The sequence below is a fragment of the Sander lucioperca genome, chromosome 14 (genome assembly GCF_008315115.2).
Source record: "Sander lucioperca isolate FBNREF2018 chromosome 14, SLUC_FBN_1.2, whole genome shotgun sequence".
Lineage (NCBI taxonomy): Eukaryota > Metazoa > Chordata > Actinopteri > Perciformes > Percidae > Sander > Sander lucioperca.
In genome coordinates this window covers 14,701,605-14,716,418 of record NC_050186.1, presented here as the reverse complement: position 1 = coordinate 14,716,418, position 14,814 = coordinate 14,701,605, and the positions used below count along the sequence as shown (strand labels likewise).

The 14,814-nt window shown below is 42.2% G+C and overlaps 1 protein-coding gene across 15 annotated transcripts in view; it reads left to right on the top strand.

The window, feature by feature from the left end:
* Positions 1-14,539, top strand: part of mast4 (microtubule associated serine/threonine kinase family member 4) — a 97,666-nt gene extending 83,127 nt beyond the window's left edge. For 10 of the 15 annotated variants that reach the window (XM_035991158.1, XM_035991156.1, XM_035991155.1 and 7 more), the window contains 12 exons: positions 1,949-2,050; positions 2,671-2,793; positions 3,265-3,374; positions 4,012-4,133; positions 4,938-5,152; positions 5,879-6,079; positions 6,536-6,762; positions 7,132-7,266; positions 7,443-7,579; positions 8,262-8,446; positions 8,538-12,228; positions 12,344-14,539. In XM_035991158.1, the coding sequence (XP_035847051.1) occupies positions 1,949-2,050; positions 2,671-2,793; positions 3,265-3,374; positions 4,012-4,133; positions 4,938-5,152; positions 5,879-6,079; positions 6,536-6,762; positions 7,132-7,266; positions 7,443-7,579; positions 8,262-8,446; positions 8,538-12,228; positions 12,344-12,371 (5,276 nt within the window). In that variant the 3' untranslated portion in view covers positions 12,372-14,539. Of the gene's footprint in view, positions 1-1,948; positions 2,051-2,670; positions 2,794-3,264; positions 3,375-4,011; positions 4,134-4,937; positions 5,153-5,878; positions 6,080-6,535; positions 6,763-7,131; positions 7,267-7,442; positions 7,580-8,261; positions 8,447-8,537 lie in introns of all 15 variants that reach the window. The other 5 variants (XM_031317404.2, XM_035991163.1, XM_035991154.1 and 2 more) reach the window with 4 other exon arrangements.
* The last annotated feature ends 275 nt before the right edge of the window (positions 14,540-14,814 follow it).

Here is a 14,814-nt window from a genome sequence, read left to right as displayed (position 1 = left end):
TTTTTAACTACAGGGCATAGCATGAAATTTCACTGAGACATACATTGTTTAAAATAAAAATGAACTGCCTTATTTTTAATCACCTAATCTGTTCTTTGATGTTTGTATTTAAAGATGAAAATTAACTATACTTATGTATTTATGTCAGTTTACCGAATATATTTTAAATAGTTTCACAGCATCTGGCTCGTAGATTCTGTTGAGCACATGAGGAGGAATTCCCAAATCTCATTCAGATATGAATTAAACATTTACATAGTGACCACATGGAATTAGTCGGTGTGCATATTTCGCAATTTATTGGAGACTGAGATTTCCCTGAGGGCCAGTAGCAAAACAGATGGCAGTAAGTGGATTCAGCTTGACTTTAGACCTCAATTGAAGTTTTAATAATTCTGATAATATTACTTTGTCCTCTTCTTGTAGTCTCATGGTGACAAGCAGCACAGAGAAAATCTTAATCTTGAAAACAAGAGCTTTTATCTTGTCAGCGGTGTGGCTCAGATGAATTGTATTATTTGGAGTTGATGGATAACAGCCTCTATCTATCTCAATCAAATTGTACCAAGCCTCTGAGAGTGACTGTTAATTAAAGGGGCCTGAACACACTGAATGCATGCCACCGTGGCCTCAGGCCGCGCATACATATTCATAGCTCCCCTCCCAAATTTGATTAAAACAAATGGTGCACAGAGCAGACAATCAGCGTGACACAGACATACTTTGCTCCCCTTTTCATTGCTTATCCATGAGGCTTTTCACTAAAAGCTAGAGCACATGTAAATTGTCTCATTCATCATTATGCTCAAATCCTTAGCACTAACTTAGTTTTGTCTGACTTTGTCGGTGAAGATATTTTGAACTGAGCACTTCAGAGTAGAGTGTTACAAATGTCACAATCAGGTGAAGGTATTAAATAAAATAGAATTATAAAATCTTACATACCTTTATGCTTGTAATGTTATTGTTCCTATAAACAGATTTCTCTTTACAAACAATAAAAGATGCGCTTACAGCATGGAGGTAGAAAACTCAGTGCTTAGAAATCAACAACTTGCTGCAAACTTAGATGTAAAGGTATATGTGGCACTCATCCTCGCTTTTCACATTTTTATATTGACATCTGTCTCTGCTCTTGCTAGCTAACATGACAAATAAAATTCTAGTCGTAAATAGCAGCTCGTAGCAGTAATAATGCTATCCAAGACTACACAAAGTCAGCTCTACAGAAATAACCTGTGTGTCCCAAACCACAAAATCTGTTGTTTACCTGCTGCACAAGTAACTGATATAATATTCTGGATATTACATGTTTTAACATCAGCATGTCTGAACATTCTGCTGTTGACTGTCAAACTATACCAGAAATTAGATATATGCCACATCTGTTACGTAAGTTCAAAACCTCGTAGAATTTAAATTTAACCAGTATTATTTCTCAGCCACACAGAATCATGAAGAGACTCTGCACACCTGTAAGTATAGGTGATGCATTTTCCCTAAAAAGCCATCAGTGTGCATCTCTATCAGCTTGTCACCAAGTCACACACTGAAATTTTCAACTCATGTCAAATCACCAGACTTGGTTATAGAGCCTGACAAACATTTGCTATATTTATTTAACAGTTACAAACACATATTAACAGTGTGAGCTGTCTTACATTAAAACATTGTCTCTCATCAGTTTCTGTGCAAATTCACCACCTTTTACCAGATTGCTAAATGCAAACCGCTAATTATGTTCTGTAGTAAGGCATTAAAGCCTGTTTTTTTTTTTTTTTTGTTAAGGTGACGTTACTCTGAAACACATCTATGTATTTCCTGAGCAAAGCCTGATGTCCAACTCCAAAACCACAACTTACTAAAATAATAGCAATTGAGCTTCATGGGTTTCTTGTTTGTCGGAATATTTTTTAATTCAAACTGATTGCGTGCATTGTGTTTACAGATGAGATCAACTGGCCTGAGGGAGAGGATGCCCCACCTCCTGACTCTCAGGAGCTCATCACCTTGCTCCTCCGACAGAATCCTCTGGAAAGGATGGGTTCAGGTACAAACAGTAACTCGGTTAGGACCAGAGAGGCTCAGCAGGCCACCATCAATTCCCATGCGACCCTTTGTGCCACCTCAGCACCACTCATAATTCCAAGTCACCCGGGAAGAAATTGAGGTCATCCAACAGCAGAGCAGTTTATCCTGTGGCCTCCTCACCTCTTCCCTTTGATCAATTGCAATTATTTCCTTGCCAGTCCATGAATCTAGTTCCTTGCATGATCAGGCACTAAAAGTGTGTAGATCTGTGGACTGCAAAAGTGGCCATGACCTGGGACAAAGAGGGAAATCAGAGGGATGCACATAGCCGGTTCAGTCCGGGGACAGCTTGACCTTCTTGTTCACGTAGCTCTCCCCTCGACAGACTACCATTCACCAAGTCTCCAGCTGTTCCACGAAAGGTCACAGGCAGGAAATTGTCCTGCATAATTTATAGTCATGATATGCGTTTGGCCCGCAGCCACAAGGGAAAAGGAAAACATAGCGTAAGCGTTTCTTCACCTCCTGTGTCTCTCTGAGCCATTCATTGTTGAGACCCAGTGTTTTCTTCACCAGCAATTTTAACATTTGTCCTAAAAATTGTATTCAAACTACTTTTTCTACTTATTTTGTCTGCAGGCGGAGTTGCCGAAGTGAAGCAGCATCAGTTTTTCGACAACCTGGACTGGAACAGCCTGCTGAGGCTTAAGGCTGAGTTTATTCCTCAGCTGGAGTCTGAAGATGACACCAGCTACTTCGACAGTGAGTCATCTAATCAAATCATCAATTTTTCTCAATGGATTAGTTTACTGTGTCCATAGAGCCGCTTAGAATTCATATAAAATATACGCTCCTGATAACTTACGATCTCGCCTCATAATCATGTTTAGAAGTTTTCTATTTGCTATTTTGGTCACACCTGGTTCTAGAAGTAAAAGTCCCATTAATGTTTCCCATAGACAATATTATGTGGATCATTGCTATGGCTTGTATCCTCATTACATATCAGTACAAAATATTACCACAAAATATCTGTTTCTTTGATGAAAAAGTTAAAGATGCAAGCTTGTGTACATACAAAATCCAAGGTAGAAGTTACCTATGACTCCCAAGGTGCATTTTGGCAAGAACCATCCAAACACCAAGCTTTAAATCACCATTTGGCACTACCTGAAACAACTGAGTGCAATAAAAAAATAAACATCTAAAATCTAAACCTCCCATCATCCCCAGCCCGCTCTGAGAGATACCATCACCTGGAGACAGAGGAAGAGGATACAAATGATGAAGACTTCAATGTGGAGCTGCGGCAGTTCTCCTCTTGTTCTCACAGATTCTCTAAGGTGTGTCTCCTCAAATTTCTCAGACTAACACATATTCATCATCATTACCGCCAAAGATGTTAGTAATGTAAATGAGTTGATGCCCTCATCTGTCCTGCTCCTTTTCTCATGGGAAAGAAAGCAAGAGCAAGTCTAGAAAACACAACCCGCTGTCCCTCCACCCCTACAGTATTAAATGTAGATTTCGGCTTTGCATATATTTTCCGCTTGCTAATCAGATCTGTTTCTTTTTTCTTTTTTGGTAATGTGGAACACAATACACAATACAGTCATACAAGCTGGGAGTCATTGTTGTGCTGCATTGCAGTATGCTTCCCGCTCATATCAAAACAAAGCATTACAGTGTCTCAAAAAGCAGTGGGGCGTCTTGGAGGAAGTGTTGAGCTGCACTGAATCTTTTTTCCTCAGCTGCACCTAAAACTCCATGCTTGTAAGACATGATGAAGTCTGCATAAACACAGACAGCACAGTGTTTCTGGTTGCTTCTTCATTATAAATGTATACATTATTTACCATTATTTTATCAATCAATCTTTGTAGCTAATTCTGCCTCTGAACATGTGTGTTTTTAAATATCATTTTGCCTTAATAGCCTGCATGTACTGACGTGAATCATTGTTTTTTTTGTGGTTGTCAGGTTTACAGCAGCCTGGATTTGTCCCGTGGGCACCTGGAGGAGAAGGGAGAGACGGAGGGGAAGAAGAGTGAGAGCCCACTGACTGTTGACTCTCTCAGCTGGACACCAGACTTTGCTGAAATGTATGCTTGAAACTTGCGTTCATTAAACCTCTGCACATAAACACAATACAGAATGAAGCAGAGATTAAATAAGCAGTTCAGTACATAAAGCTTGAATTCAGATATCACATTAAACACCAGATGAAAAGACCTTTTTGTTTACAGACAGAAATAGTAACAGAAATGTAATCTTTTTTTAGAATGTGGCCAGCCACTGCTGGTTAAAAGAAGACCTTTGCATTGGAAGGGATAGTTTGGATCTTTTGAAACATGGTTATATGAGGTACTTATGCATAGTCAGTGTATTAGCTACAGTACATGGTGGTCAGCAAGCCCCCAGTTTAGAGAATCAGACAGGAGTGCAGAAGCTAAGCAATGTACTGCTGTGAACGGGGGCAGCAGGTAAACATATTTTAGCTGCCTAAAAAACATATCTGTTTAAGTGTATGTCATATTCAGAATATTTTTCACCGCTTTACCTTGCCATCCAACAGACCTTTACGATGGGGAACTGAAACCTTTATATTCATCTATTCAAAACTACCAGTCTCCTTTGATTGACTGATTGTTTTTAGTTAGTTAGGTGTTGTTATTGTGTGACTTTGGTGTTTTAAAGGGTTAGTTTGGATTTACCAAAGTCACACAATAAAACAGACAAACTAGCCAATCGAGGTAGACCAGCAACGCCAGTGTTCTGTGAGGTAAAAATACTGTTTTTGTCAAAGTAGTCTAGTCATTCTCAAGTAAAGCTATCCATGACATTAAGATAAACAGTATATTCAAACTTCTTACAGGAAGTAAAAATCTGTTCTCTCCTTCCACCAGGCCCTCGCTGTCCCACTCTACAGACGCAGACGGTCTGAATCAGGGCCCTCTTCCCAACTTGTTGCCAAAGTTTGCCATCTCAGCAGAGAGTGAAGGAGACGAGACCTCAGGCCTCGGTGACCCCAGCAAGACCTCCTTCTCCACCGGAGAGCTACTGCAGGATGAGCCTGACGCTACCACTCCAGGCAGCACTCACAGTGGAGCCACGCTCTCTGGTACGAAATGACAACTACTGTATATAATACATGTTCATGCAAGTTCTAAAGTCCATGAAACAATGAAACTACAGAAGTGTATTCTGTTAGGACTAGTGTAGAATATAATGTTTATATTGATGGCCTTCAGTTGTTTCTTTGTTGCATTTTGACTATTTTTTTTTAGTCAAGCTACTTTGATAGTCTAGGAATACTTAAAGGAATAGTTTGATGTTTCTGTAACAATGCAAATTTGCTTTTGTGCCGAGAGTTAGATGAGAAGATTGATAGCACTTTCATATTGTCTCTCTAAATATGAAGCAATAGTCATTAAATATATTATTCCATCCAACTTCTGTGACTCCTTGGAGTCCCACAATAATTAACTCCAAGCCAAATAATATACTTTGGAAATTTTGTTAAGTTCAGAAAGAGCCATGCTAGCTGTTTCCCCCTGCTTCCAGTCTTTGTGCTAAGCTAAACGGCTGATGGCTGTAGCTTCATATATAACGGACAGACATGAGAGTGGTATCAACCGTCTCATCTAACTTATGACAAGGAAGCAAATAAGCATATTTGTTGTTTTAAGTATGGAAGAATTATATCTTTAATCAATGAAATAATATTTAAAAAGTGAAATTCAAATGATCAGGATGCTTCTCTAGCAGCAACCACTGCTAAATACTGTCAGCATTTGTTTGGTATAGTTGTGTGCTTCACTCCATGCTCATCTTTTGTAATAATTAGGAAGCTTCTCAGAACATCTGGACCAGTTGACACCCAGAGGTGAGGTGGTGGAGAGCCCCGACAGTACCAGTCATACCTCGGCAGACCAGGGGGCTCAGACTAGCTCTCTGCGGCCTGAGAGTGCTGCAGAGAAGACCGGAGCTGTGGCAAAAGTCCCAAAGTCTGTCTCAACTGGTGCCCTGTCCCTCATGATCCCTGGGGGTAAGACGAAGAACACACACTGACGTGCAGACACGTGTACACTCAAAAATATGATGCATTTTGTAGAAGGTTGAAGTATGTCAGAGCAACGTTATAAGAATTACAATAAGAGCAACAGACTTTGTTCAAAAAGAATAATAGATAAAAGCATGCTATATAGATCTGTGCAAAATTGGCCCAGCATGACACCTGCTGGGAGTTCCATTTTACAGAGAAGCTGCGGGCAAGTAGCCGAGTACAAGCCGCTAACAAGGAAAGTAAGCAGGCAGGGCAGGAGCGAGAGGTCTTCACTGCTGCAAGAGTGAAATCCTGTTAGTTTCACCCACAGCAGGAGCAGCATAAACTGGGCTCATGAGCTTTATAGACACACTGCACTATGGACTCGAGGGCTAGTCAAGGTCTGATTGATTGAATAAAAGAACCTGCTCAGGTGGTGATGAACTCTTAATTTTCCAGATATCTTCGGGGTGTCTCCGCTGGCCAGCCCCCTCTCTCCGTACTCCCTCTCCTCAGACCCGTCCTCACGAGACTCCTCTCCAAGCCGAGACTCCTCCCTCTGTACGACCAACCCACGGCAGCCCGTCATCATCCACAGCTCAGGGAAGAAGTTCGGCTTCACACTGAGGGCAATCCGGGTGTACGCTTGTGACGGTGACATCTACACCGTCTACCATATGGTCTGGGTAAGGAGTATTTCAGCCTGTAGTAGACTGACTGACACCAGAGAAGATACATAAACATATATGGTTCAGTAAAGTGCTGTCAGTCACCGGAATCTGATTCCCCCTCATGGGTCCATGTAGTGATGATGATGCAGGATAACGGGCGCCAGAACTGTCCAATTAATGTCCAAACTGTCAGTCCACTGGACTTAATATTTACAACTCTTGGTTTGTTTGCATTAAGTCAGTGTGAACACAAACAATGTTTTCAATTTTTTCCCTCAGTCTGGACCAAATGAACCGAACTATTTTAAACTTTTAATGGGCTTTAAAGAAAAATAGATGATGATGATGATAATAATACATGTCTCTTATGTGTCTGTTAATCAGAATGTAGAAGACGGTGGTCCTGCACATAAAGCAGGACTCAAAGCTGGAGACCTCATTACTCATGTGAACGGAGAACCAGTTCACGGTCTTGTCCACACTGAAGTGGTGGAGCTCCTGCTCAAGGTAAATGATAATGTATGTTTATCCTTAAACTGCAGCTCACAAATTCAGTTAAAAAACTCTAAATTGAACAGTCCTGTAGTCTGACTGAAGTTTTAATCTTTCAAATATGCACATAAACCACAATAATGCAGTAGTAAACCTTGTTTTGGATAAAAAATGTCCTCTAAAGTTTCATCCTTCCTTTTCAGAGTGGTAGCAAAGTGGCCATCTCCACAACCCCCTTTGAAAATACTTCGATAAAAACTGGTCCAGCCAGGAGGAACAGCTACAGGAGCAAGATGGTGAGATGTGCCAAAAAGCCCAAGAAGGAGAAGACACCAGAAAGGTACAAATCTTCTACGGAAACATAGATTTTATTTACTGTAGATGTAAAAAAAATTGTTTTGGATTTAATCTTAAATGTCCTTTTTCATACCTCTGTGTTTGGGGAGTAAATGATCTGATTTCAAGTGTGTAGACATTACTATGTTTCCTTTTAGCCTCTAGGGGGCAGCTAGATAACACTCCCTCAGTGTTATCTAGCTGAACATGTGAGTGCCTACAGGATCAAGGATTAAAGGAGACTGGAAATGTGCAAGATGATGTGAGAAAAGCAAATAATGCAATAATATAGAAATGCAAGGGCAAAATTGTACCTACTCATTACAAATAATTTCTTTCTAAGAAATGAAGTAAAAACCAAAAGGAGCATGTTTATGTTGAGTCATAATGCAACTCTAACTCTTTTTTTGTTTGTTTTGTGTACTGCATGTTTGTTTGTTTTTTTCATTCCTGCAACTACAACTGCTAAAATCAATTAAGGAAGTAATTCATTACAAAAAATGTAAGGAAGTAGTGAGTAATTGAAGGTCATTTTAGTAGTAATATTAAGTAGTACTAATGTCCTTTATTAGTAGTTATTATACTCTACAGTTGTGTGGTTGTATTGTTTTATAAAGGCTTTTAACAACAGGCAAAGGAGTCTGGACTGATTTATTTTTTCGTTGTCTTACTTTGCTTTTTTCCAGGCGCCGCTCCCTTTTCAGGCGTTTCGCCATGCAGCCCTCTCCTCTCCTGCACACAAGCCGCAGTTTCTCCTCTCTCAACCACTCTCTGTCATCTGGTGAGAGTCTCCCTGGCTCCCCCACCCACAGTCTCTCCCCTCTTTCCCCTACTGCTACCTTCCGCCACACACCAGACTTCACCCAGTCAGGTGGAGATTTTAACTAAGAAATTGTTCATTTCATTTCATATATAATATGTTAAATTACTGATATCCATTTTTTTGTCCTTTTTACTTCCAGGTGGCAACTCCTCCCAGAGTAGCTCCCCCAGCTCCAGTGCTCCAAACTCCCCTGCAGGCTCAGGCCACATTCGTCCCAGCACCCTCCATGGCCTGGGCCCCAAACTGCCAGGTCAAAGGCTTCGCCAGGGGCGCCGCAAGTCTGCCAGCAGCATTCCCCTTTCTCCTTTGGCTCGCACACCTTCACCAACCCCCCAGCCAACATCTCCTCAGCGCTCACCCTCTCCCCTTCTCAGTGGGCACCCTGTTGCCATTTCCAAGACAAACCAAGCCAAGATACATTCCCCACCCACAATTGTACGTCATATTGTGCGCCCCAAAAGTGCTGAGCCACCTCGCTCTCCCCTGCTAAAACGTGTCCAGTCTGAGGAGAAGCTGTCCCCCTCTTACACAGGAGATAAGAAGCACCTGTGTCCCAGAAAACACAGCCTGGAGGTGACCCAAGAGGAGGTGCACGATGAGGAACTGAGGCCTGCGGAGCGGGATTACACCATCTTGCAGAGTGTGGAAGAAACATTCTGTGAGCCGCTGGCAATCAACCGTATTCGACCTGTTGAGCAGGGATGCTTAAAGAGGCCCGTCAGTCGCAAGATGGGCCGGCAAGAGTCTGTTGAGGAGCTTGACAAGGAAAAGCTTAAGTCTAAGATGGTTGTAAAGAGACAGGACTGGTCAGAGAGGAGGGAGTCTCTACAGAAGCAAGATGCCCTGCGTGAATCTGACTCATCCCCCTTGTGTGGTGATGACAGGGATGAAACTTTTCTGGTTCGAGGCCAAAACAAAACCCAGAGCATCCCAGACTCTGGCCCTAAGGAGGCCAAAGCTGCTAGCACAACCCTCAAAGATGTGCTATATAAGAAACTTAACACACGTGTCTCTGAGGGCATCGCTGAAACATCTGGCGGCTGCTGTGAAAATGACGGAGGACTCAGATCAACTCTCTGCTCTATTCACCCCGAGTGGCAGCACTCCAGACAGGGTAAAGATAACATGAAGCCAGACAGATTGGACTTCAAAGCTCCCAATATTGAGTTCACTAGGAAGAGGCTGTCGTTTGAAGAACGAGAAGACTGCATGTGTCGGTTGTCCTCCAGCATCCACGAGAACTTGCACTTTGGCTCCACCAGGTCTAAGAGCCTCCAGCTGGACACGGCCATGTCTCATGAGCACATGAAAGCAGGGCTAGGAAGTGTTCACTCCATCCCGGAAGGTCTGTCCCCCAAGCTTTTCTCCGGTAGAGGAGAGAGCGCTGTGGAAAAACTCCAGCTCATCTCCTCCGCAGAGTCTCCGCTTCGAAAGACATCTTCTGAATATAAACTTGAAGGACGTCACGTCTCCTCTCTCAAACCTCTGGAAGGCACCCTGGATATTGGTCTGCTCTCAGGGCCCAGAGTCTCGAAAACAGAAACCTGTTTATCTAAGATGGCGGAGAACACAAGCGACGGTGTTGCTTTGAGTCCTCCAATTTGGCTCCAGACCCCTGCTGAGAGACAAATAACCATCCCCCAACTGAAAACTACAGACAAGCTGAAGAGCCCCCTGACTTGTTCGGCAAGCCCTGAAGCTGTTTCTTATTTAAACAGCACAGTTGCCTCCAAAGATCAGTCAAATAATGCTGCCACAGAGGTGAAAATCAGTACAAGTAGCGAGAAAACACAGGATAGACATAGTGAATCAGTAAAGGCTCAAACCAGTAAAGTAGAGGCCTCAAGCTTTACTGTTAAACAAGAGAGCAGGGCGGGTATGAAGTCCACTTCCTCACTGGCTCATGAACACAGAGGCCCTCGACACAGCTCCCACTTCTCCTCCTGTGGAAAAACACCCTCCATACGGGAAGTCAGCAATGAAGATCAGGAGGATGAAGTGGAGCAGGAAGTCACACCACACACTACATCACCATATACCGACAGCTGCAAGACAGTAGTCTCTTTGACTTCAGCAAAGCTGGAGGTGGACATTAAAACTGCGGAGACTCCGGCTACAGCTGCCAGCGAACCATTACCTGTGTTGCCGAAGCAGAGTATAAACTGTGGTTTGGATACAGGTCAGCATCAGAGCTGTGAGAGAAAAACAGCTACTGCACAGAGCTCAAACCTGACCTCTGTTACTGAAGTGACTGTACAGAACAACTCTGCATCTGTACGCGTTTCAGAGAACAAGCTTTATAAACAGCAGCCGTTGACCATCTGCTCTTCAAATACAGAAACGCAGGCTTCTATCACATCTGCTTCTGTGCACGGAAATAAAACCTGCAGTTTAAAATCAGAAGATCGGGACTGCTCGGAAAGATCCGTTCATAACGGTGTGCAATCTAACAGATTAGCTGTGAAAGTGGTCAGTGATACAGGCAGCTCAGGCTCAAAGAAGGACGTCAACACGTGTGTCGCATTTGCAAAAGTGGAGGCAAACCCAAAAGTGGAGCAGAAGAGAGAAGTTTCTACAGTAAACATGGTCGCCTCATTAAATAATGTTACACTGAGCGTAAATCAAAAGGATGACGCTGTTGGTGCAATAGATAGTAGTAGCATGTTGCTGCAGAAAAAAGAGGATCCCATCTCACCAAAGACAAAGAATAAAGACAATGTGAAACATTCAGAGCAGCAATCAAAAAACTATCCAGCTGAAAAAGCACAACACAAATCATCTGATTCAGAATACTTCACCAATAAAAAAGATGAAACAGTTATCAGTGTGAAAGAAAACGCTGCAAAACAGAAATGTTCATCCTCAGCAACTGCAAATGAAAATGTGTGGATTCCCAAAAGTAAGTCAAGGCCTGACCCACAGCCTGTACCACACACCGCTGTGAAGACGGAGACAAAAACGCTTGAAGTGAAATCTCACAGTGCGGCTCCTCCCGTCCCAGCAGTCAAGGGCAGTCCAAATTCAAAACAGAGAGATCTGTCTAAAGAATCTGCACTCACCACTTCAAACATTCAAGTAACCCATGACTCTAAACTGAAAGAAGCCTCGTTGCCATCCAAGCGGGAGGAATCGGTGCAGCTGACACATTCTACCACTCTTGCTGACGTGAAGCAAAGAGAATCCCAGCTCAAAAGCTCTGTAGCAACCTCAGCTCATACAGTTAAAAAAAACACAGATTCAAAGCTAAAATCACCCCCTCCTAAAACTGCCCCTTCATCGTCAACTCTAAAAACTTCTGTACCTCCAACGCCAATTATTAAACAAAGTCTTGATGCCAGACATAAAGACCCCTCACCCAAAAATCAAGCCCCGGTCGTTGGAAACAACCATGGCTCAAAACCAAAAGAAGTTGCTTCAGCTCTTACTGCACCTCAACATCTGCTGCCATCAGATGTTCCCTCCCAGCCTGATCCGCCACCAGTGCTGCCGAAACCTGCAGTGAAAAAAGAAACCTCGAGCAGTGGCGTCCTCTCAGGCAGGATCTCCAGCTGTGCACCCCAGGAGACTGTCGTCAAGGTATCCAAGGAAAACCCCAAGTCTGAAACACTCAAACCGGACAGTCACAAGGGCCCGGATACCAAAACCACTACCCCTGATAAACAGGTGTCCTCCAGCAAGAAGGAGCCGGCTGAGAGGAAGAAAAAAGAGGCTGTTCAAGAGATCACGTCTGCACAGAAAAACGCAAAAAACGCATCCAGAGCTGCTGCCCCTGACAGAGACACTGGCAGGAAGCAGCAGAAGGAGTCACCACGTAGTTCTAGTAACAAAAAGTAAGGAGGGAAGTTAAAATAATGTCCGACATTGTCGCTCCAGAGAATCCACATGTAATATAATGATAGAAAATGGTTTGTGCAAACATCATCATGCCTTCTTTTTTTTTTTGAGGACCGGGCAAGCTGTTACATGCTGGTAGAGAGGTGTGTGTGTGTGTGTGTGTGTGTGTGTGTGTGTGTGTGGGTGGGTGGGTGTGTGTGTGTGTTTAATAAGATGACGTATGACAACACGTGTAGATGTTTCTAGGTCTGAATGTAGGCAATCATTTGCTGATCATTTCTAGTAGTTTTTACATCAAGATGAATGTTTGGAAGTTTTGTTTCTGCTTTGTGCAATCAGTATGTCAGAGGCAGCAGGGAGGAGCCTTACACAGGTTGGGATGTACTGTAGAGTCAGTGCCATAAATAATTTTTAATTGCACTCTTACTTCTAGACTCGGAGGACCTAAAGTCTTTTAATGCCGAAGACCACTCAATTTTGCTCAGCAATTCAGTTCAGTACAATCCGATTATTGTTATGTTGGGTTTTTGTGCAGTGGTACACAGAGGGAATGTCCTGTGCGTTTCACCTTAAACTTAACCTAAAATCCTCTCACGGTTCTAGAAATCATAAATTAGTGAAGGGGCCTTAAAATCATGGGAAATAAAAAACTTGCTGTTCTTAGCAAGGTGTGGTGTTTATTCACATTCCTTTGACATCTGTACATAAATTTTTGATTTTTATGCAATATGGTGTAAATATGATAACACTGTAAAACTGGGATTCATGGGCTTCCATGATTGTCGTTTGTATTATATGTATAGATTTTGCGATGCCATTTGTTTGTATGCTCAATATTAAGAGTATCTGCTTGATAACTCTGTGGTCTAAAGTAAGCTACTGTGATGTATCTCGTCAAAGACATCCTCTTCTTTGTGACTTTTAACATGTTTTCACATGTTCCAAAATTAACTTGTCAAGAGAGAAGAAAAGGCATCAGGGGGTAACTGGGCTTTTCTAAAAATGTAGCATTATATAAGAAAACTGTGAGGGCTGTCAGCTTTTCCCAAGAATGTCTTTATTGTTGATGTGTTTGCTGGCTGACCACGGTTTAAATGGATAGTACACTTTTAAAGTGAGGTTGTATGAGTCAGTGTATTACTTACAGTAGATGGCGGTCAGCACGCCCCCAGTTTGGAGACACTGGAAGCTAAGCAATGTAGTGCTGTGTACAGGGAGAGCAGCAAAACGTATTTCAAGACACCTAAAAACAAGGACCACCTAACAAAATCAATATTATTTAAGTGTACACTATATTTAGAATATTTTCAGTGCTTTACCTTGCCGTCAAACAGCGCCTTTACAATGGGGAACTGAAGCTGTTACATCACTCTCTTCAAAGCCACCAGACTCCTTTGACAAAAACAGTAGTTGTACCTCTGTAGTTGCTGGTCTACTGCTGCCTTGATCGGTTAGTTTGTGTTTTTGTTATTGTGTTTTAGAGGGTTAGGAACTAAGAAAACTAACAAATGAACTGTTCAAGGAAGCGGTAGACCAGCAACTCTATGCAAGGTAAAATGTTTTTTGTCAAAGAAGTCTGGTAGCTTTGAAAAGACCATAGATGTATACAACAGCTTCATTTCCCACGATGTTAAGGGCTGTCTGACAGCAAGGTAAAGCAGGGAAAGTAAGGTTCTAATATAATGCTCTTTTTAGGTGTCTTAATAAAATGTTTTGCTGTGTGGCCCTGTCCACAGCTTAGCTTCTGTTTTGGGACTCCTCCTTGCTGGCGTGCCGACGGCCATTTACTGTAAGTTATACACTGACTATGGATTAGTAACTTATACAACCCCACTTCAAAACATCCAAACTATCCCTTTAGAGAGTGTACAATATGAACTATTGTGTTTGATTAATGAGATGAACCAGGTGTTCTGTTTGCCAATAATTACTGTAGTAGGTTTCTGAAGGCTTTAGGCATCACCCTGGTTATGTCCACGTCTGTGCAGAGTGATGTAAGATCAATCACGTGAATAAGATAAGGTTACAAGTACACAGAGAGCTTCATCGTCAGGGTTTCGATGTCAGGTCTTAGGTCTGTGTTGTTTAAGTCGTGTGTGTGAGTGTTTCGATGTTTTAAAGGACTCTTCATAATGAGCAGCAGCTGGCTTAAAGCTTCACCTGGATAAAGATTTTATACAATGAATCCTGATTATTCGCATTGCGTAGTTCACATGCACAACACACATTTGATGTTAAATACTTGGTACTATACGTATAGGCTGTCGTATATCTGCATTCACTTTTTGCAATTTACTCACGCACACACACGCACACACACACACACACGTGTTTCTATACGGTAGATGCCTTTAAATTGCAAACCCTAAATGACAACCAGGAGGTAGCCTAGGACATTAGGTATGTAATGCAGTATTTTCTCTGTTGTGCTGGCTATGTAAAAACAATACTCTTGTCTACTACGTATACTCTTATGTTGATGAGTTAAACATGACACAGAATAAAGTTTATCTAAATAGCATACTGTATCCCAGAAGGAAACTGAAACGTGAGATTGATTGCAGAGATTTTAATGTTAAAGT